At 44.8% G+C, this 21,165-nt stretch overlaps 1 protein-coding gene across 1 annotated transcript in view; it reads right to left on the bottom strand.

The window, feature by feature from the left end:
* Positions 1-1,145: 1,145 nt before the first annotated feature.
* The window catches only part of LOC115006699 (myosin IXB), a 67,598-nt gene continuing 47,578 nt past the window's right edge, over positions 1,146-21,165 (bottom strand). The window contains 34 exon segments of the mRNA XM_029429103.1: positions 1,146-2,647; positions 3,508-3,647; positions 4,103-4,218; positions 5,296-5,346; positions 5,492-5,615; positions 5,834-5,965; positions 6,101-6,206; positions 6,862-6,990; positions 7,082-7,274; positions 7,433-7,506; positions 7,616-7,727; positions 7,822-7,863; positions 7,948-8,118; positions 8,877-8,984; positions 9,077-9,264; positions 9,881-9,999; positions 10,862-10,980; positions 11,090-11,165; positions 11,280-12,352; positions 12,354-12,414; positions 12,842-13,002; positions 13,098-13,247; positions 13,381-13,506; positions 13,995-14,105; positions 14,466-14,546; positions 15,562-15,684; positions 16,325-16,364; positions 17,219-17,332; positions 19,438-19,459; positions 19,462-19,529; positions 19,981-20,056; positions 20,490-20,637; positions 20,639-20,686; positions 20,794-20,935. Of these exon segments, the coding sequence (XP_029284963.1) occupies positions 2,103-2,647; positions 3,508-3,647; positions 4,103-4,218; positions 5,296-5,346; positions 5,492-5,615; positions 5,834-5,965; positions 6,101-6,206; positions 6,862-6,990; positions 7,082-7,274; positions 7,433-7,506; positions 7,616-7,727; positions 7,822-7,863; positions 7,948-8,118; positions 8,877-8,984; positions 9,077-9,264; positions 9,881-9,999; positions 10,862-10,980; positions 11,090-11,165; positions 11,280-12,352; positions 12,354-12,414; positions 12,842-13,002; positions 13,098-13,247; positions 13,381-13,506; positions 13,995-14,105; positions 14,466-14,546; positions 15,562-15,684; positions 16,325-16,364; positions 17,219-17,332; positions 19,438-19,459; positions 19,462-19,529; positions 19,981-20,056; positions 20,490-20,637; positions 20,639-20,686; positions 20,794-20,935 (5,089 nt within the window). The 3' untranslated portion in view covers positions 1,146-2,102.

The raw sequence follows: 21,165 nt of genomic DNA, 5'->3' as shown, positions 1-21,165 counted from the left end.
TTATGATTCGTATATTAACATACCTGCTGATCCTGAACGGTGTCGTCATCGTGTGTGCTTCCCAAAATCTCTTCCAAATTTAAAAAGGTATTTATTTCCCATTGCAGCAAGTAGAAAGTTTTGTGGTCAAATCTAAAATATTTTCACTGTTAGTTCACAATTTCCAAACGTCTGTAGTTTGTTGTGTTTGAACAAACTCCTTACTGTGATGTGCAACACAGCTCTCTACTTACCTTTGAGGTTCAGGTTCAGTGATGAAGCTAAACATTTAAACATCTAAAAACAGATTTTACGTCAGAGTGAAGATCAGTCTTTGATCTGGGAAACCTTTGACGCAGACTGAACGGAACTTTAATGGATGATGTTTGAAACTTTCATCCTTATTACATTTCTTTTGATTCAACGTAACGGTTTAAAACTCTTTAACACCATTTGTGTTTCTGCTCTTCTGTCTAAATATACAAATAATGAATGAATTCTTAATTAGTTTGTGACTGTTACGGACCAGTCTGTTAACTGCCGTTGGAAGGTTAGAATAGTTTTGAATTTATAACTTCATTTATAGTTTGTTGTAGTTCAGTTTGAGTTTTTATATATAAGTTTTATATAAACGTACAGACGTCTGCAGATCAGTGCAGGAAACACGTTTCTTTTGATTTGTTCTCTTTCACACTCAGAAGAAAACGACCCGCTGTTTAACATTAGAGCCGAGCTGAAGAGCTTGTTTCATCTACAACAATATTTAAATCATGTTCTTTTTATTTCATTCTCCAGGATTAGACTGCAGGTGAAAAACTGGAACGTCAAGTCTGTTTAATTTCTGTTCTCCTGTCACGAGAGTTCAGACATTCATGTTGACTGGTGAAATATTATAGCTGAACTAAAACAGAAATTAATTTAGATTCAGATCAGGCTTGATTGACAGATCCCTTGCAGCTCCAGTAACGTTACCATTTCATTTTCCTTCAAATCACTAAAACCTTTTGCTGCAATAGACTGAAGTATCTATTAAATGGCATCGTTTTTATTTAAGTTCACGACAATATCTTTCAATATCTTTCAATATCTTTCAATATCTTTCACGGCTTATTTTAGTTTCAGTTTGTCTGGAAGAGACGGGTTAACGTTCACAAACACACAGCAGCTGTTACACGCATCATCACGTTCTGTATTGTCATGTTAATACTAATAACCATTACAGTTCACGTCATTCAGTCCCAACCACACACTCTCTGTTACACATTACACATCGTCACACCATTCAACAGCAGTCAGAGAGGAACATTAGTATTACATTTCAAACAAAGTTGGCCAGAGCTTCGGCGGACCGGCTCGTCACGGGACCGTGTGCTCTGAAACGCAGGCGCGGCGCAGCTGAGGGAAGTTCACTGTAGAAAAGAAAAGGGGTCAAGGTGAGGTCGAGGACTTTGAGCTTTGAAGACATCGTGGCACGGCTTGTTGCACCGTGGCTGGGTTTGGGTTTTTGTTGTTTCAAAAGGAGAAAGTGGCGTGTGCTGCCCCCGCTTCCCTTCGCTGTGTGAGGCGGTGACGTCATCTGTTGTGTCGGTACGTGGAAAGACAATGTTGCATGTTTAAGGTCCTCATTTCAAACATGTCTTGTGTCGGTCGAGTCAAAAGGTACACTCTCTTAATCCCAAATACCCCCCCCCCCCCCCCTCTGTGAGCACATGAGAAGTTTACTGTACATTACGAAGGCACGAGCTAACATTTCACTGAGTTTTGCTCATTGGGAGAAATGAAAAGTGCGGCTGGAACCGGCAACGTCTCCTTGAATGAGCACTAATTTAAAAGAGGAGAAAGAACAACATGATGCTACAGACACACAGCCTCTGTCCCAACTCAACCACAATATATTAAAATGGTAGAAAAGGTGCTTGGCAACGTCTCGTCCAGTTATCTTTTACCATCATGGAGGACAACAAGACTTGTTCCTCAATGAGTTCCCACGGATGACTGCGTCCGCTGTGAAGCTGCACATCATCATGTTTACAGGTCATGTTCCTGGACTGTGGTTTGTATCCTCTTCTGGCTCTCTGCATCACATCATTGTCATCTACACGGCTCCATCTTTTCTGCCCTGTTCACGCGTCATCGTCCATAAAAGGTATGTCTGGGTCAGAAAAACGTCTCTGGCTCTTCGTGGCTCGAGTGTCGTGGTGCTGAGGAGAGGGTGTGACGATGGAGATGGAGGAGGAAGAGGAGGAAGCGGAGGGAGGGCAGGAGGAAAAGTGCAACAACAGGTCACACTCGGGGCTGTCGATGTACAGGGACTGGGTGCTGTCTTTACGGCGGCCCGGGCGCTCCCGCGTCCTGAAGTACTTTAATGCTCGGTTTGCAGTAGGGGTATACATCTGAGCTGCACTCGAGGCTGCAGACTGGGGAAGGACGCCGTGCGGGAGTTTAACGGTGCCTGGGATGATGGGGTTGCGGCGTTGCAGCGGATGCCTGAAGGAGGCGATGGAGGATTCAGAGGTTGAAGAGACGCAGCTGGACACAGAGGAGGTGGAGCCAGCAGGGGTGAGGCTGAGCAGAGACACGCGTCCACCAGGGACTTTAGGGCGCTGGGCCAGGTCTGATGGTTTGGGTGGACAAACTGGCCTGAATCTCCGCTGGGGGGCACCTCGTCCTGAAAGAGAGAGTGGGAAGAAGATAAAGGCGTTTCCCCTCAAAGCTTCTCGTCAAAGTTACACAACAATCTAATGGAAGAGCATGCAACCATGTTATCACACATGATGTTCAGGGAGGCAAACATCTGAGCTGTTGGACTCATTAAAAGTATTGTATATAGTATCCATGACAACATGGATCATATCGTCTCGTTTTTTCTCTCTATTCTAAGCGAGCTGAGCCGACAGTAGAAGGCGAGACACTGCAGACCACCGGGTCACGGGACATCCTGCACAAACTTAGCGTTTCTAAATAGCAAACTACCGCACATTATGATGGTGTTTAAATAAATGAACAAACTAAACGGCACCGTACACCTCGTCTTACAGTCGACGTGGTGCAGACGTTCCTGTGTTTGGCTGCTGCTGAAAGGATCCAGCGAGGATCGCAGCGGAAAACTTCTTCTGAAAAGTATCTGGTACCAAAAGTGAGTGGCGCCGCACCGCGCAGAGAAACACGCGACCCTTTCATTAACTGAACATTTGGCAAAACATATCCACTCAGACGTTTCCTTCGCTGAACATCCCTTTAGAATTTGTATATTTGTATAAAGTTTGAGCATGCTTCTGTGCCACACATGCATTTACATGCATACATGGGTGTGCAGATGTGTGCACACACACACACACAACACAAACACACAAACACACAAACACGGTTGCTGTTCCTCCAACCTGCTCGGTTACAAAGTAGACGTCACCGCCCCCATCACCATCACTGGTCCAGACCTGCACCACAAAAGACAGGTCAGGTCTGGTCGGAAGCCCACAGGCGAGCGAGAGACACAGAAGGAGGGAAAGGCTGTACGTTAACGCTGACCTTCAGGCTCGGAGCCGTGGACAGAAGAGCGATGCTGCTCGTCCAGGAGACTCTCGGAGCTCAGCGAGGCTTCGGAGTCAAAGTTCTCCTGGTCTGAACCCGGCTGCTCCATCTCCGGCAGTCTGCAGGCCAGATCGTCTCTGCAGAGGAACACAGGACACCACGTCACAGACCGGAGGGGAGTCAGACAGGGCTGAAGACTTATGATCTTACATCTCATTCTGTTCCAGTTTATACTTCTGTTCTCTTTAAATGTCATGTTAAAACGTGTAAAGCACTTTCAGTGACTGTTGTTGAAATGTATCAATAAAGTTGCCGTGTGTGACTTTCTTTGCGGTTACATCATGAACCTACAACAGGTGTGTTCATGACTGAACTGTCGTCTTAATCTCGACTCTTCATTCTCTCAAAATGCACCAGATTTGTGTATTCAGGTTCAATGTTTCTGTATTTATTCCTATTGCAAAGATATAACATCTGATCTGCACATTAGCAGCATGGTTTATTTAAATATCAATATTCTGCCTCTAAAATCATTGAATACTTCAAATGAATGGTGATTATTATCTTGATATAAGACAGGAAGCGTGCTCACTTCTCCTGCTTGATGGACTTGATTCGCTCCACCAGGTTGTTCTCGGCCTCCGTGTCCGAGTCCAGCGGCTCGTTCTCCGGCACCACGCTGAGGTCAGAGCTCACCTTCTCGTGCACCTGCAGAACACACAACGTCACACGCTGATGCTTCGCCCGACACAACCTCACAATGTCCATTATGCACTTATGATATACTTTGAATCCCTCGTGTAATAATTACACAACAAACATAAAGAAATACACGACGTTGACTCTGAAACGTTGTTAGTGAGGAAGAGCTGCTTTCATGCATCTGCATCGCTCCTGCAGCGTTTCTGTGAAACCACTTGGTCTTAAAATAATAAAAAATAAAAGCTGTGATACAGAAGCAGCCAGCGAATAACTAACAGAAGGGAGATCAATCATTTCATATCTCGGTAATGAGGTTTTAATAATCTATATTAAATAAACACATTGTGTGAATTAAATACTGAATATCTTCTTATGTTATTGAGACTGAAGTGTAATTATAGGGAACACAATTTACACACTGTGTGTTACACACTGTGTGTTACACACTGTGTTACACACAGTGTGTAACACAGTGTGTAACTGTGTGTTACACACACACATTAATACGTTTTATTTGTATTTAACTAGAGTCCAGTTTGTTGACGCGTTGAACTGATTTAAAGCGTGATGTAGAAACACAAATCTTTAAATAAAATGAGTTAGTAAACGCTCGTTATCATCACTCCACGTATCACGACACGATTCATTGACGTTTAATTATATATGAATAATCATATTGCATTGTAAGTAACACCCTTTCAGTTCTGGTGTAAGTTGTTTACGTACATTATGCAAACATTTAAACTATGATATAACAACATATAAAATGACTTCCAGAGCTTTCAATCAGAAAGAAGACAGATGCATGATGACCATCACGTCACACTGACGCCAGGCTGCTGTTTCCAGTACGATCACGACACCCAGAACCTTCTTGTCCTCTCATGAAGAGAACAAGAATATCCAACAGCAACATGCAAACTACGACCAGTTAGTGAGGAAGAGTAAAGAGGGTTAGGGGAAGAAGGATACAATAAAGAAACAGCCACAGCATCACCCACATCTAACATGCCATGCACAGGCGTCTACATGGCACACTACGAGTACTAATCTACTGAACTAGGAGAGCTGGAGGATACGTACCACCGCTCCTTTGTAAGGAGCTGAGAACCTGAGAGGTAAATGCCAGCAGTGCTAAAGAGAGACAAGGAACATTGGCCATGTTACCAGGTAATTCCTTTACATCCAGGCACGAGGCTGAGCAACACTTGATGTTGTCGCCGTGGTATGGAGACCACACTAGTTCAGAGTAACGCTGCTGCAGAGCTTCGCTTCTCACCGTGTTCTGTCTCTTGAGTTTGAGCTGGTTCACAGCCATAGCCTCCGCGTACTCCAGCTGCTCGATCTCCTCCATCTTCTCGTTGTAGCGTCGGATCTGCTCGTTGATGATCATCTCTATACACCTACAGGAGGAGGAGGGAGCCAGGTGTCAGACAGGAACAGCGTGTGTGTGCTGGGGATTCATATTTCCCCCCCGAAACAGATATTTTCTGTCCCGGGAGCAGAAGAACAACAATCCCCAGAATCTGACGTAACTGCTTTTCCCCTTTTGATGATCCTGTGAACAAACCTGAGAGTGCACAGTGCACTACAATATGAATGTATTGCTCTCGTGTCTTACGTGGTGGTCTTGGCAACATCCTTCATGCTGAGCAGCGGGTCAGCGCTGTCTGGGCAGCGCAGGACACACGGAGCAAAAACTATGGCCAGCGAGTTTGGAGACATGCGGTTGTGAGCCTCCTCTTTACACACCCTGCAGCACAAGTCATATCAACACCATGTTTAGCTACATTTAGCCTGCAGGGGTCAACTGAATGTTTGCAAAGAGTGTAAACGTGTTGAGCGTCCATGATGGACTCATGTCACGAGAGTACAATGAGATGGTTACCTGACGAGGTGGAAGACGAGGCGCTCCAATGTGTTGAAGTTCGCTGAAGGAAGCTCCTCCAGCATTTTGTACACAGCGTGAAGCTGCTCCTCCTTCTCTGGCAGCTCTATCGGAGAAAACACATCACAACACAATAATTAAACATTAACATGAAGCTCATGAGATTTAAAAAGAGAGAAAATGGAGAAAATATTTAACATCAGCCTGTGGGGAGTCGCAGGTTTCTTATGCATCTTCCCTGTTTGTCGATGGATGTTTGTTGAATTTGAAAGATGGAGGACATTAATGTTCACCATGAAGGTCGATTTATATGTATATTTTGTGATGCATGTTATTATAAAGCAATAATAAAAAACTGTCAATCAGAAGAAGAAAAAAACAGTTAAGAAACATAAATATAGAATAAAAAGAATTACAGTACAAATATAAAAAAATACTATTAAAATATGTACAATGTGCGTTAGAAAAGAAAGAGCGAGGCAGGAATGTGCAAGAATATATTGTAGGGGATGTGAAAATGTGCAGTAGTAAGAATAAAAAGAATAATTATAGAGATGAGACGTGTTTATGTAACGCACAGATGTTAATGTCTGTGGTCTTATTGTTTGACCTCAGCCTCCTGCGTCGGAGAGATCCATGTTATCTCTTCACACAAACATAAACAACTTCAACAGTCTACAACCCAGCAGCAGAGAAGAGAACACCGCACACAGACGGTGTGTTGTAAAATGCTGCCCCCTGGTGGGGAAGGTCCTCCTCACCCACTGCATGCAGGAAGTCGCTGTAATGTGTGAAGGTCATGAGAGGATCCGGCAGCTCCCTCAGCCACTGTTTCACCAGACCCGTCACCGTGTGGATGGGATAGTCTTCGAGGCAGACCAGGTGAGGTTCTAAACACAATGTGACATTAATAGAAACATCAATAAAAGGAGCCATGACAGTTTGCAGTTATCTGTAAACGTCAAATAAAAAGAGTCTGACCGGTCTCGAGCCGCTGGTGCAGCTCCTTCATGCGGTTGGCTGAGCCAGACTTGCGGTAGATGCCCTCGGTGTAGAGGCCGTTCATCTCCACGTGCTCCAGCATCGTCTCCAGCATGATGGGGACCGGGTTCTTATCGCTGACCAGGTGGCACACACGCACCCCAAAGTGCAGACCGGTAGACTCCTCGTCACTCTGTGGAGTCAGACACACGGTGAGACGTCTAGAAACATCTACCGGCAACACCCACAGGAGTCTGCTGTGTTTCACGAATCACAGCCTCGCTCCGAACCCTTACACATCAGAAGTGCATCATTAATCCAGGCCCGTCATTTCTTGAAATGAAAACCCACCTTTTTGGCGCAGAAGGTGGAGCAGTCAGTCACGATTTTGCAGAGGCACTTCTTGTGGCACACCATTTTACAATCTGTGAGACAACATTTCAAAATATATACATTATGAATTAGTGCAGGACTCATATGTTACGATGTACTGCTAACATCTGAAGACAAAAGATAAGAGGAGTGTTCACTCACAGCTGCACATGTAGGCCTTCTCCATGCCCCAGATGTAGGAGCAGCACTGGTCACACGACTGCATGATGTTGACCTGATAGTTGACGAAAACATGATCCAGCGGGCTCTCCATCTAACAGGACAGAAAATAATAATCTACATTACATTACGATTCAAAGAGTGACGCAAATACATTAGTATAATGAAAAACAGCCAGTCAGCCTTACACTTTTATCTTTTTTCCTCCTCTTCTTCCTCGCTTTAGCAGGCTGTGAACACAGAGAAGCATGAAAACATTATTATTTCACATTAACACGTTTATACTGAATGATAATGAATGTCAGTGATGTTACCTTCGCAGGCTCAGCCTCCTCCTTCTTCATCTCTCCTCTGATGAAGCCGTCCAACACCGACTGGAAGAGGTTGACCACCAGTTGGACTTCTCCTTTCTGCTTGTCGCCCGCCAGGTGGATCACTTTGTTCTGGTAGCCCGTCATCAGTCCTTTGTAGCCAATGGTGGGTTTCTGGTAAAGTTCAGGAGAGAACATGAGGAAGAGGAAAGGATGGAGAGGAAGAGCTCTGACCTGTATGTATTAAAGGGGGAGTTGGGATTGTGTGAGGTACTAATCCATAGAGTAGATGTCGGTGTGCAGGCTCTCAGTTTGAAACAGACAGGAGTACCAGAAGCAAAAAGACCCACCTAAAATATAAGTGTACGCTATATTTAGAACATACTTACTGCATTACCTCGCCCCTTTCTGACGTGGGACTGAAGCCACCAGACTCCATTGACAAAAACAGTAATTTTACTTTTGCAGAACACGGGAGTTGTAGGTTCACCGCCGCCTCCATCGGTTAGTTAGTTTGTGTGATTTCATGACTTTGGTGAATCAGAACTCACTAAAGTCACACAATAACACAAACGCACGAACTGATTGAAGCAGCGGTGGACCTGCAGCTCTTGTGTTCTGCGAGGTAAAATGACTGTTTTTGTCAATGGAGTCTGGTAGTTTTAAAGAGAGCAGAGATAACGACTTCAGTTCCCCGTCAGAAAGTGTGACTGCAAGGAAAAGTGGTGAAAATATTCTAAATTTAGCGTACACTTAAACAGAATACATTACAAAATACATGTAGCTGCTGCCCCCGTCCTCAGCAGTACATTGCTTAACTTCTGTGCTGTAACTCCCGTCTGTTTCACCTACTCTATGGATAAGAACCTCACACTTCAAAAGATCCAAACTATCCCTTTAAGTGTGTGTTATGTGCCTGCAGACAGACTCACTGGGAGAGAATACATGGCTTTGATAGTCTCTCTGAACTGCATGGTGGCTGTTACAAAGATGGCCTCTGTAGCTGAAAGCGACTTCCCCCTGGAGCGGAAATCATTGACCTATAAAAGGGAACACAAACAAAAATAGTTTTGTGTTAATAAGATGAAGTTACTTCCAGCAATAAGTACACATCTTGTGGATTATCACTCACCTGGTTGCCCAGAAACTCGTCGAGGTGCCGCAGCTCATTGGCGTTGGTGATTTCTCGATCCAGCGAGGCGTTCCACTGCTCAGACACCCGTGTGGCGCGGCTGATCTTTATGGTGGGGTTGCGGCCTAAACCTTTACGTTCCCCGTGCGTCTGGGGAAGAGGCCGAGATGGATGTCCGGGCGTCGGGGCTGAAAGGGAGGGAGAATGAAAAGGTGAATGAATCACACGCAGAATGTAAAGTATGCATAAGATCCACGGAGGAAACATAACGCAGAGTAAAGCTGTTCTGTCTGCTCTGAGCATGATCCTGCACGGGTCTGTGTTTTCTCACAAAGCACGCGGCAGGATCAGTTAAGGCCTGAGGATATTACTGAGAACACGCTTGTGTTTTTTTTTCCGTGCCTCACTTCAGGAGGTGCGATGAAAGCGGTCTGCAGGAGACCAGAGGTTGTGTTGTGTTAATACACAAGATATTTGTGTCGACGACGAAATCAGCTTTTAGTAAACTGCAGGATTAAGAGCCGTCCACACTCTGAAGGAACGCGCTGCACGCTCCAGAACACGGATACTGATGACCCGTTACTGCGCAGAGGAAGAAACAAGGAAATGAATCATAAGAAAGAGAAAAGAGTTTGTCTTTCAGCTGCGTGGACTCTAAAACACTGTATTTATAGTGATCGTTCTCAGTGTGGACGGCTCTTTACTCTGCTTTTTACCAGCTTTGGGAGAAATGACCTCCGATCACCAAAAGGTGAAAGTGACTCTCGCTGCTCCAGTGAATCCTGAACGGTTTGAATTGTTTACCTTCTCCTGCTGTTGGCCTTTCATTGAGAATCTGAGCCAGAGTCAACTCTCCGTTGTCTGGAGTCTGCGCCTCCTTGTGCGGACGCTTCTTCAGAATCTTGCTGAAGAAGCCGACGGACCTGCAGCAGACACAGGAACACAGAAACACAGGAACAATATTCACAAACTTTGTTCAGCAAAACGGCCTCTTCGCAGCTCTCTGGATTGTTTACTGGAAACAGGAAATACGCCATCAGAGCTGAATTATATTTATATAATAAGAGTCGATTTTTCAAGTGCTACATATTCAAGCTCCAGCTGTTTCACCATAGCAACGATACAAATAAAGAAACTAAAGCGGTCTGATGAAACTCCCCATGACGGAGCCGTGTAAATCCACCCAGAGTAAATTCAGTTATCAGGAATTTCCGGTTGTGATGGTGCAACACCTCACAAGGAGCTGAGGAAGGTTTTCCCAGCAGAGGTTGTAATGGGTGGGGCACGAGGCTGCAGGGCCGTGTGCACACGCAGACATCTCAAAGACAAATTAGGAGAATTAAGTCAAAGATTCCCAAACAAAAGAAGTCGGGGCACGGGAAACATTGAAAGTTCTGCAGACCTACTTCTGCAAGAAAGTGAACGACAAACGAGCTTCACATTCAGTAGTGGATGTAAAACAACGACGACGATGATGTCACTCGTTCAGTGAACGCTAACATTGGATGTTCTGGTTCCCAATGAGCGTTTATTTAGTTTAAAAAGTAATGTTTATTATTAAAATATATTATAAATGCTGTAATTTAAATCCTATATCGCACAATAACCAATTATTATTGTCAGCCCTCACAAGTGTTCTCTGAAGCGTGCATTCTGTCTTTATCCAAGAACAATAAGAAAACATTGGTGTCACATCTCTTCTTAAGAACGGTTGGTGACTAAGCCCATTATTAATCTGTAATAATCTGAAACTGTAATCTCTAAAAGCCAAAAAGAGTTCAGTACTTGTCTGGCGTGGACGGCATGGCGTGTGCCGAGTCTTGGTGACCAGAAGCGTCTTGGTGTTTCCTTCTGATGGAGCTTCCCTTGGAGCTGTCGGTGAAGCTCTCTGAGGAGGAGATCAGCTGCAGGACAGACAACAGTTTACACGTGATGATAGAGTTTGTGCAGAATCACCAGATGCTGATTGTTACAAAGTAAAATGTCATTTTAACTAACGAGCATTTAAAATACCTCTCTGGCTGGAAAAGCACCGGCACCTTCAGGTCCTGGAGATAAACTGTCCACTGATGAGGAGGCAGTTTCACGCCTAGAAGAACAGAGAGAGAACATATGAACATGTATGAGAAGATATACCTTCACTTGTCTTCATATTAAAGAGTATTGTGTGAAACAAAGTCACAAGGTTAGAACTGAGACGTACAGGGAGTGTTTCTTCCTCCTGTCCTCCCTGTTGTGAGGAGGAGGGCTGGCTCCCTCAGAGTGTTCTCTCTCACAACTCCTCCCCCTCCACTTCTCCGGCTTCTCCTTAAACCCCCCAGTACGGCGATGCAGGTTTGTTGCTCCGACGCCGTCCCCTACACCGTTCCTGTCAGGCACAGAGTCAGCGGTGTGCAGGGGTAACGATGTGGGACGCACAGGCCCGGCAGAAGGAGGAGACGTTTTTGCCTCCTTCTTCCCTCCTTTGTCGTCCTTCATTTTCCAGGCCACGAAGGTGTACTGGTCCAGCTCCTTGCTGTCCGCACGCTCTTTCAGCTTGGAGGGCTCCTGGCTTTTGCTCTTGGCTGGGGGAGTTTGATCCTTGCTGCTGGGCGGGGTGGAGGACGTCGGGATGGAGGACGTCGAGGCGGCTCGTTCGGTCTCTCTCTGGTTGTGCTCCAGCCCTCTTCGTCTCCTCTGCTCCCTCTTCTCCTGGCTCCTGGACGACAGGCCCCTGCTGATCGCTGGAGCTCGTGCTCTCTTTTCAGCACTGGAAGGTTTGCAGGTATTGCCAGGAGCCTGTTTATCCGACCCCTCCCCGGCAGTGGGGGTAAGTGCGTTGGCGGTGACCTCATCAGAGGGCAGTCTTGTATCGGACTCTCCTAAATCATCATCTTCTTTCTCGTCCAGCTGGGGTCCAGCCTCAGTCAGGGTACCGTTGGTCTCCAACTCCTCCTCCTCCAGCTCTTCATCCTTGCCCTGGTCCTCCTCTGTTTGTGAGCTTGTGTAAACCTCTCCTCTCTCCTCCTGCGTCTCCTGGACAGGACCTACGTCCTGCAGCGTCTCCTCTGTGACCGGCTCCATGTCCGGATCTTCTCTCGTTTCAGGTTTGCTCGCCAGTCTTTTCTCCGCTTCCTCTCTCTTTTTCTGTGCTTCCTGCGCTTTCCTGGCAGCCTCCTCTTCTTCTTCTTCTCTCCTTGCTGTTTCTTCTTCCATCCTCCTCCTTTCTTCGTCCTCCTCTGCTCTTCTCATGGACTCCTCCTCTTCTTCCCTCTTTCTTTCCTCTTCTTCTGCCCTTCTTCAGAGATTCTTTTTCCTCCTCCTCCTTTTTCTGTTTCTCTTCACGCATCGAGTGGCACCTGTAATACACAAAACATTAATATGTATATTTAAATGTTTCTTTTTTAAAGCATGTGGTCCAGCTGAACACAAGCTGTGAAGATATCAACATCTTGTTACAGATCAAATCTGATGTGAAATTCATTTGACTAAAATGACAATATTATTGGTTTGGTCTAAACTATATTGCCTGAAATGTTCAATATAATGTGATGAGTAAAACTAGACTTTAATATAATATTGAGGGTTTTCTTTGCTTAAGTTGAGACTTAAAACTTAAGCGTATTAAAAACAGTATAAGGTTGAGTAAATATATAACAAGCACATATGACAGAGGTAATGAACACTATTGTGAAGTGAACTTTCAACAACATGTTGTCTACAGTGACAAACTCTCCGAGTGTGTGTGTGTGTGTGTGTGTGTGTGTGTGTGTGTGTGTGTGTTACCTTCTGCGTGCAGAGTGACCTCTGACCAGGGCTTGTATTTTGGTAGCGCCCTGTCTTTGGCGGCCGTACTCTGACCTCTGTCTGTGCCCTCTCCACACAGCCTGGATCAGCGCGGCTGCCACTCGCCTCCGCTCCTCTTCGCAGTACCTGCGCCATGAACGCTAAGCAGGAGGAACAGGATGAGCGTTATACTTTAAGTGTCTCCTCACACTGACATGAGAAAAAAACTATGTCACACCGAACCCTGTGATTTTACCTGAATCAAGATGGCTGCCTGTCTCATGTCCAGAAACTCTTTCCTCTGCAGGCGACCTCTGAACCAGCGCTGAAGGAAGATGATCTTACGCATCACATCTTTGTGCAGCGTGTCCTGCAGCTGCTGTCGCTCCAGCTCCTTCAAGAACACCTGAGAAGAGAGAAAACACCAGAGTTTACATGCACAGAAGGAAACGTGCGCAAGACACAGACAAGAAAGGGAGTTTATAAAGTTTAGTGGGAGAATAAAACCCAGGAGCAGTGACGAGAGTTCGGTTCAGTACCTTAGTTTTGCCTATCTGGAACGTGGTGGGGTCCAGGCCCATCTTCTTCTCAAACAGCGCTGAGATGTCGTCTTTAGAGGCTGCAGCGTTCTTTGGCAGCAACACCCTGAACTGCTCTATGAACTCCTGCAGGGACAAGACAACAGAGAAATGATGGACCGTCTCAGAGAGGACTTCTGGGGCTAAGATGAAAGATCAAAACATAAAGAACAATATTAAAAAGAATGTAAATATATTTCTCTCCAGCATGCTGCCGTTTTAAAGTATGCACCGTTGTATTCGCACAATTGGGACAAACTTCTTCGTAATAATATTCATCTTGAACTTTGACCCTCTTGATCATAGATCCCCTGCAAAGGATTGTGGGTCAGAAAAGCATGCTGCAGAATGCGACCGGGTGCAGTCGGACATCTTTGACATATCGGGTCGTACTAAATCTTTTTCAGTGTGGTACTGTGGGTACAGATGGTTTTTGTATGAGGTGATACAGAATATCTGTGTGTGTTACCTTTTCACCTTTTGGTATTCAACGCTGGAATGTTATGAAAGATATTTTTGTCCAGGCAGGCAACAGCTGACGAGTGTGTTATCACATGGATCTTTCTTTACAGTACCTGGAATGTGTACTTGGCTCCGTAGCCTGACCTCCTGATGCGAACGGTTTCCAGCATTCCTGTGTATCGCAGCTGCTGAACCACCAAGGCCTCATCCAGATACATCTCCTTCTGCTCATGTGCAAGGACACGAGAAGCACATTCAGTTACAGCCATAGTGACCAATTTAAGATAAGTCTTCAGTATAATAGAGAATTGTGTTCAAGATATTCTATATCTTTGATCTAGCTGCACATTTTGTAACTTGTGACTTGTAATTCAGATTGATTTTAAAAGCCAGTTTGAAACTAAACCAACGTCATCATGCAACAGAGCAAAGAGGTTTGTTTCAGACGTATATGAAATGTGAAGATCTCCTCTTACGAAGTCTTCACGCTGGAAGAGAACTTCAGTACTGATGTAGAGAACAAGGATTTGAACAGAAGATATTAAAGAACAAATTACAGAAGAGCAACGATAAGAGAGTCTTACCTTCTCAGCATTGGAGCGGATACAACGGATGAAGAAAGGTTCTGCTCTGTTCAGAGTCTCCAACAGTTTGGTCAGAGAGGTCTGAGGAAGACGAGGACACAAGTTTGCAGAGTGTTCAGGACTGCTGCTCGAGGGTGTTTCTGTATACTGTGTGTATACTGTGTGTGTACTGTGTGTATGCTGTGTGTGTACTGTGTGTGTACACTGTGTGTGTACACTGTGTGTATACTGTGTGTGCACTGTGTGTGCACTGTGTGTATACTGTGTGTGTACTGTGTGTATGCTGTGTGTGTACTGTGTGTGTACACTGTGTGTGTACACTGTGTGTATACTGTGTGTGCACTGTGTGTGCACTGTGTGTGCACTGTGTGTATACTGTGTGTATACTGTGTGTGCACTGTGTGTATACTGTGTGTATACTGTGTGTATACTGTGTGTGCACTGTGTGTATACTGTGTGTGCACTGGCATGTGTACTGTTGTGGCACTGCATGTGTACTGTGTGTATACTGCGTGTATACTGTGTGTATACTGCGTGTGGCACTGTGTTGGTACTGTGTGCACTGCGTGTGTACTGCATGTGTACTGTGTGTGACTGCATGTGCACTGTGTGTGTACTGTGTTGTGTACTGCAAGTTGCACTGTGTGTGTACTGTGTGTGTACTGCATGTGCACTGTGTGTGTACTGCATGTACACTGTGTGTGTACTGTGGTGTATACTGTGTTGTACTGTGTGTATACACTGTGTGGTGCACAGTGGTGTATACTGTGTGTGCACTGTGTGTGTACTGTGTGTGCACTGCGTGTGCAAACTAGTGTGGTATACTGCGTGTATACTGCTTGTACTGCATGTGCACTGTGTGTGTACTGTGTGTATACTGTGTGTGTACTGTGTGTATACACTGTGTGTGCACAGTGTGTATACTGTGTGTGCACTGTGTGTGTACTGTGTGTGCACTGCGTGTGCACTGTGTGTATACTGCGTGTATACTGCGTGTATACTGCATGTGCACTGTGTGTGTACTGCATGTGCACTGTGTGTGTACTGCATGTGCACTGTGTGTGTACTGTGTGTACACTGCTGTAGGTGATGTTACCTGGAACTGGGCACTGATGCTGGGGGGCTTCTTCTTCTTGTGCACGTGGAGCAGAGACTTGGTGGTGCGATCGTGCAGCGTCAGACTCACAATGAACTTCAGAGACCGAGAATCCAGTAAACTCTGCACAGCAGTGATACGGGGAATTCATTTCAGTGTATTGTTTAGTGACACGAGACATGACAGGATCAAAAAGCAAAGAAACAAAGAGAATAAAGACAAAGGGATTTCTTTACCCACCTCAGCCGGGAAAACGGTTTACTATTAATTATTTATCTTTTATTTTTTATTCTTCTCCCTCTTAGAAAACACTCTATTGTCACGTTAAACCCCAATCCTTGATCATGATTAAAACATTACGATTCGGGCTGCACGTAATGATTCTTTTCATTATCGATCGTTTCAAGATGAATTGATGGTCTGAAAGGTGAAGTCTTTGAACGTCTTTGTCTAAACCTAAAGATATTCACTTGAATATGATATAAAAAAGAGAAAAGCAGCAAATCTCCACATTTGAGAAGCTGAAAACAGCATGTTCTGAATTCTTTGCATTAAACATCAAACATTACATAACTATGAATCAATTTCAAAAATGTTGACGAATATTTTCTGCTGATCGACAAAGAATCAAATAATTATTGTGTCTGTAATTATGATTCTAATAAAACGATAAGATCCCATGAAAATGTTTTATATAACTTATAAACAGTGTTTTCTTTATCCGCCCCTGAACTCGGGCTCTTCGCTCTTCAGTCCGGTTTACCTTGGGGATGACCTGCCTCTGTTTGGTGTTCTTGTTCTTCCTGAGAGAAAGAAAGACAGAAGATGAAGGGTGAGTGACAGCGACTGAAGGCTTCGAGGCCGGAGGCGAGATGATGGTTCGAGTAGCAGATGGATTGTGTGAAGCCGGGTTAGTATGGATGGCTGACTTCTTCATGCTGTCAGTCAGTGATGAAATCCAGGCTTGAACCTGGAGGATGGGATGAAGGACGGGAGAGACGAGGCACGAATGAGAGGGTGAGGAGGAGGATGAGGTTTCTGCAGGAGATGAGATGTCAGCTCAGCAGAGACTCAGACAGACGCCATCATCACAACATGAAAGCCTTCTGTCGCAGTGTCAGAAACATGCTGCGAGGCCGCTTGGACAAACTCTCACAAGACCTCACATGCCAGCAGAGTTCTGATGATGCTCATGCAGCAGTGATGAAGGTATTCAAGGCACTTCAGCTTCAGCCTTCAAGGAAGGCTGAGACTCAGCTGTTCTGAAACTGATCTCAGTATCGGAAATACTTAGACTTTCGGTTTAAATGTCATTTAATAACGTTTCTTTTGCACTATGTCTTAATGCTTCTAATGTTTTGTAAAGCTCTTTGAAATGTGCTGAATAAATAAACTTTCCTTTAACAGAGATGAGAAATAAATCCTAAATAAGTAAAGTTGGGTTTTTTTAAGTGCACTGATATCGGCCGATACTCATGTTCAGGAGTCTATAATGATACAATGGTTAATGATCCACTGAGTGTCTGTACGCGTGACAGCTGTAACTACATGTTGCTGGTTATGTTAGTCAAAGAGAGAACAGTCGACACTGTTCTTTGGGGGGGGAGAAAATCTATGTGGAGAGAACAGCTGAGACCAGGTCTGTCTGCAGACTCACTGGAGGACGTGTCGAGGGAAGCGGAGGCGACCCCAGGACTGCAGCAGCTTGCGAGGGTCGTCACCATCCAACTGCAAGTTCTTAATGGAGCTGATGATCTCTGCGTGCATGTCTCTGATCACACACACACACACACACCCAGTGTGGAGAGGGACAGAGAGGGGGATAAGGAGAAATAAAAATGTAAAGTGGGGCGGGACATAAACACCACGGTTAGGACACCTTAGAAGAAAACACACCACCAGTTACCAAAGACAAGAACACACACACACACACGCACACACGCACGCACACACACACACACACACACACACACACAGAAGAATAACCCACAAAATGTTTATGTACATAGAAACCACCAGACCGCCCGCCATGCTGCCATATCACTTTTAAGAACAGTAAAACGATTAAGGCTGTACCGGATGCTTCAACGCTCCATTTACATTTTTAATCAATATTCGTATGTAAAAATAAGAAGTCTATTCATTCTGTTTAAAGTTGGTATTTCTGTTGCAGATCATTATTAGAAATAGATTCCAGCGGTGTCTGTGCAGGATATTGTTTCCGACTCGTGTGATCCAAACATTTCCAATAACTCATAATATTACATTCGGTCAATTATTGAGAAGAAAGAATGTTACCATGTTACCAATTATTTAGAGATTTATTTCCCACTTTGTTTTAGGGTGAAGCTGTCGTTAAAAAGAAATGCAGCTGCAAAACACAGGAATGCTCAAAGCTTCATTCGAAAACTTCAATAGAAGCTGCAAAATAAAAAACATAAGGACATTCAGTACAGCCCTAAATATAAGGCACACACACACACACACACACACACACACACAGAGACACACACACACACACAAAGAGGGATTGGAGCACGTAGGGTTGTATTCCCATCTCCCTGCCTGTGGTAGTTAACATGCAGAGCTGGGGCTGTTACTCGCTGTGTGACTGTGTTGTTACTGAGGCTGTTGGATTAACGCTCCTTTAACGGGGGCCGGTGTTACACTGAGTCTGGTGAGGTTAATATGGAATCTGTTCTGTGTCCCAGAGCTAAGTCCATGCAGCAATTGTCTATACTTACCATGAAAACAGGCAGTGAAGGAATGGGCAACAGATACAGTAAATGAGTCGCAGTGAATGTGACCTCTACACCTCCCTGTTTGCAGATCTGCTCGAGGGTGGAAGATTATTAATAATGGTAACAATGTGCTGGGAGGTTCAGTTACTGCTCTGTAAAAACCCAACCCAGTTGTTTCAGATCTGAAAGCAGGAGGTCTGAGGTCAAGATTCAGAGAGACACATATTCCTCATGGTTTGGTTCCGTTCTGAGAAAGCTCCCCTAATTCTGTTTGTCTGTTTGTCTATTTGACTTGGGGCCTCTGGACGTGTGTGAATGCTTGTGTGCTTCCAAAGCTCCACAGCTGATGCAAGTAATCCTTGTGGCTAATCAGAGTGGGCCAGTACAAACACCTTCCTGCGCTCCATAGCAAGAACAATAAACGTGAGGAAGGAGAGAGATTATCACAGCTACAGTAAGAGATGGGGATTACAGGGAGGGAAGGTAAAGGTGGACTGAACTTCTTCCTATACTTTCATTTTAAAAGAAGACTTTACATACCGGACCTTCTGTGATGAAATCCATTAACCCTCTGAACCCCCAAAACAACCAGCAGGGTTGAACAAGCATGTTTTCTTTAAATAATATTGCCAAAATTACGCCAGAAACTGTAAGTGCAACTGGGAAGCCTTGATTGACTTGAGACAACAGTCACATGAATCAGCAAAAAATCAGCAAATGTTGCTCTTTACAGACCCGACTGGAGACGATATGTATATGTTATATGTATATGTGGAGCCCCCATTTCTTACCCAGTATTGCAAACACTTGAGCGCTTGAAAAATGTTGAACATATAGTTTACACTTTGATTCAAATGATGCTCTGCTTCCCTTTGTTTATGACTTATGGCATTATAACTGCTGTTTCCATGAAGCTGCAGTGAAAACAAGGCAGCAGTGAGTAAAATGTGACGTCCTGAAACTGATTGGGGTTCAGAGGGTTGAATATATATATATATATTTTTTTTAATTCTGATGTTTTTTGGTTGGAGCAAACTCAGAAAATGGAGTAAACCGGTATCTGTTGTCCAAAATAAAACACATTTCCTTCCTGCTTGGCCTCATTTCTTTTCTCCTCCCCACCAAATTCACTTACTTCTTACTCTCATAGCTAGCAAGATGTCTTCAAAGGCCTCTAGAGGGCGCTCCTCTGAGTGATCAAAGCAGAAATCGAGCATAGAGGCTCGTCTGTGGAGGGGAGAGGAGAGAACCGCACACAGTGGGGTCACCAACAGGTGGAGAGGATACGTGCGACTGAGACGAGGTGAAGGAGGATTCCTCCGTCAGGGTGACGTGAACAGCTGTGACAGAGTGTACGTGTCTGAGATCTTCCTTCCTCATCTCATCCAGCAGAAAAGTGGCGCTCACCAACACACTGAAACATTTCCTTCACCTTGAACAAGGAAACGTGCTGCTGTGTGGATTATAAGTGGAGCAAAGGTTGCAGCTTCGTTATATTGATCCTGTTTAAAACAACCCGTCTGTATGAGTCATGGAAGAAAAGCAACAGTTATTAACAGTCGGCCTCCACGTCCACAGTCCTACAGAGCACAGGTTCCTCCAGAGGACACAGACCTGACAGGAAATCACTCCAAAACCAACAAAGTGAGAAAACCTTTAATAGTTTTAGATGACTTACTTGTACATTCTGTCCACCGGGGCGTTGGATCGCTGAAGCTCTCCGAGAGGAGTTCTGGAGATTGGACGGACAACACCTAAAACAAAAACAAAAAGAATAAAGGCTTCCATGTCAATAGTCTGGACGGTTGAGGAAGCCAGTCAGGAAGTCAGCTGAGAGGATGAATACAGAGACACATCTGCACTGAAGTTGTTAAATGTTCTGCAGTCTACCCATAATGAAATATACCAACAGTGTCTTTAGTTCTTTTATTGCAGCTTACTCTGTGATATCAGGACAATAGGGATGTACTTATTAAAGAATGACCGCTGACGTAGATTCCTGTTGGCTGGACGTCTATAAACACTTGAGTTGTGCTTCAGCAGCAGATTTTATTTGCCTTGGCAGAATACTTAGTTTAAGACCAAGCGGTAAAATGATGGAAAGAAGCGTTTCTCTTGTATCGTCTTCACGTCTTCTAAAGCCACATGATGTGCACGATACGACAATAAAGAATTCAAATCCCGTACCTGAAGTTTTGGAGGCCCAGGAGCGTCCCGCTTCATTAAAAGCAGCGATGCCTCTGATGGTGGCGCGCAGGATGCCCCATCTAAACATGGCCACCGGGTCCATGCCGATGAGCTGCCGGACATATGCGCGGTCGCTGCTCCGCAACAACTGCCACGATGTCTGGACGCATGTGGTCCGTGTTCTTCTCCCGGAAATCCTGGTGGAATTAAAAACGGCCTCATCAACACACAAACGGTGTCGGACATATTGAAGTGTAAGAATGCTTCAAAGCCTTTTCTTACGTTCTCTGTCCGACCTCCTTACCTTGATTTGATATTTGACTTTCCCAGCAAAGTGTTGAATGACGAAGGCGGGCTCCATGACCGGCGTGGGGACAAAGTACTTGTTCCCCTGGTGCTGCTGCTTGAATTTGGCTAATAATGTCTCATCTGTGGCATGGGGAAAACTGGAGCGCAGGCACAGAGAGAGGAACGGAGAGGAGAGGGAAAAGGAAATATGCAACAGATTAACAGAAAGCTTTAACTGAATAAAAACAATAATTCATACTCGCAGCGAAAGACATGAATCAGCGGCTTTTCTAAAGCGTGCATGTGATTCTCTGCTACACAGACTTCTTGCTTTCCTTTTCTGTTTGTGTGTTTCGTCTGTGTACATTATAAGATGCTTTGTGATTGG

The sequence above is a fragment of the Cottoperca gobio genome, chromosome 4 (genome assembly GCF_900634415.1).
Source record: "Cottoperca gobio chromosome 4, fCotGob3.1, whole genome shotgun sequence".
In the NCBI taxonomy this organism is placed as follows: domain Eukaryota; kingdom Metazoa; phylum Chordata; class Actinopteri; order Perciformes; family Bovichtidae; genus Cottoperca; species Cottoperca gobio.
This window is presented reverse-complemented; position numbering and strand designations above follow the sequence as displayed.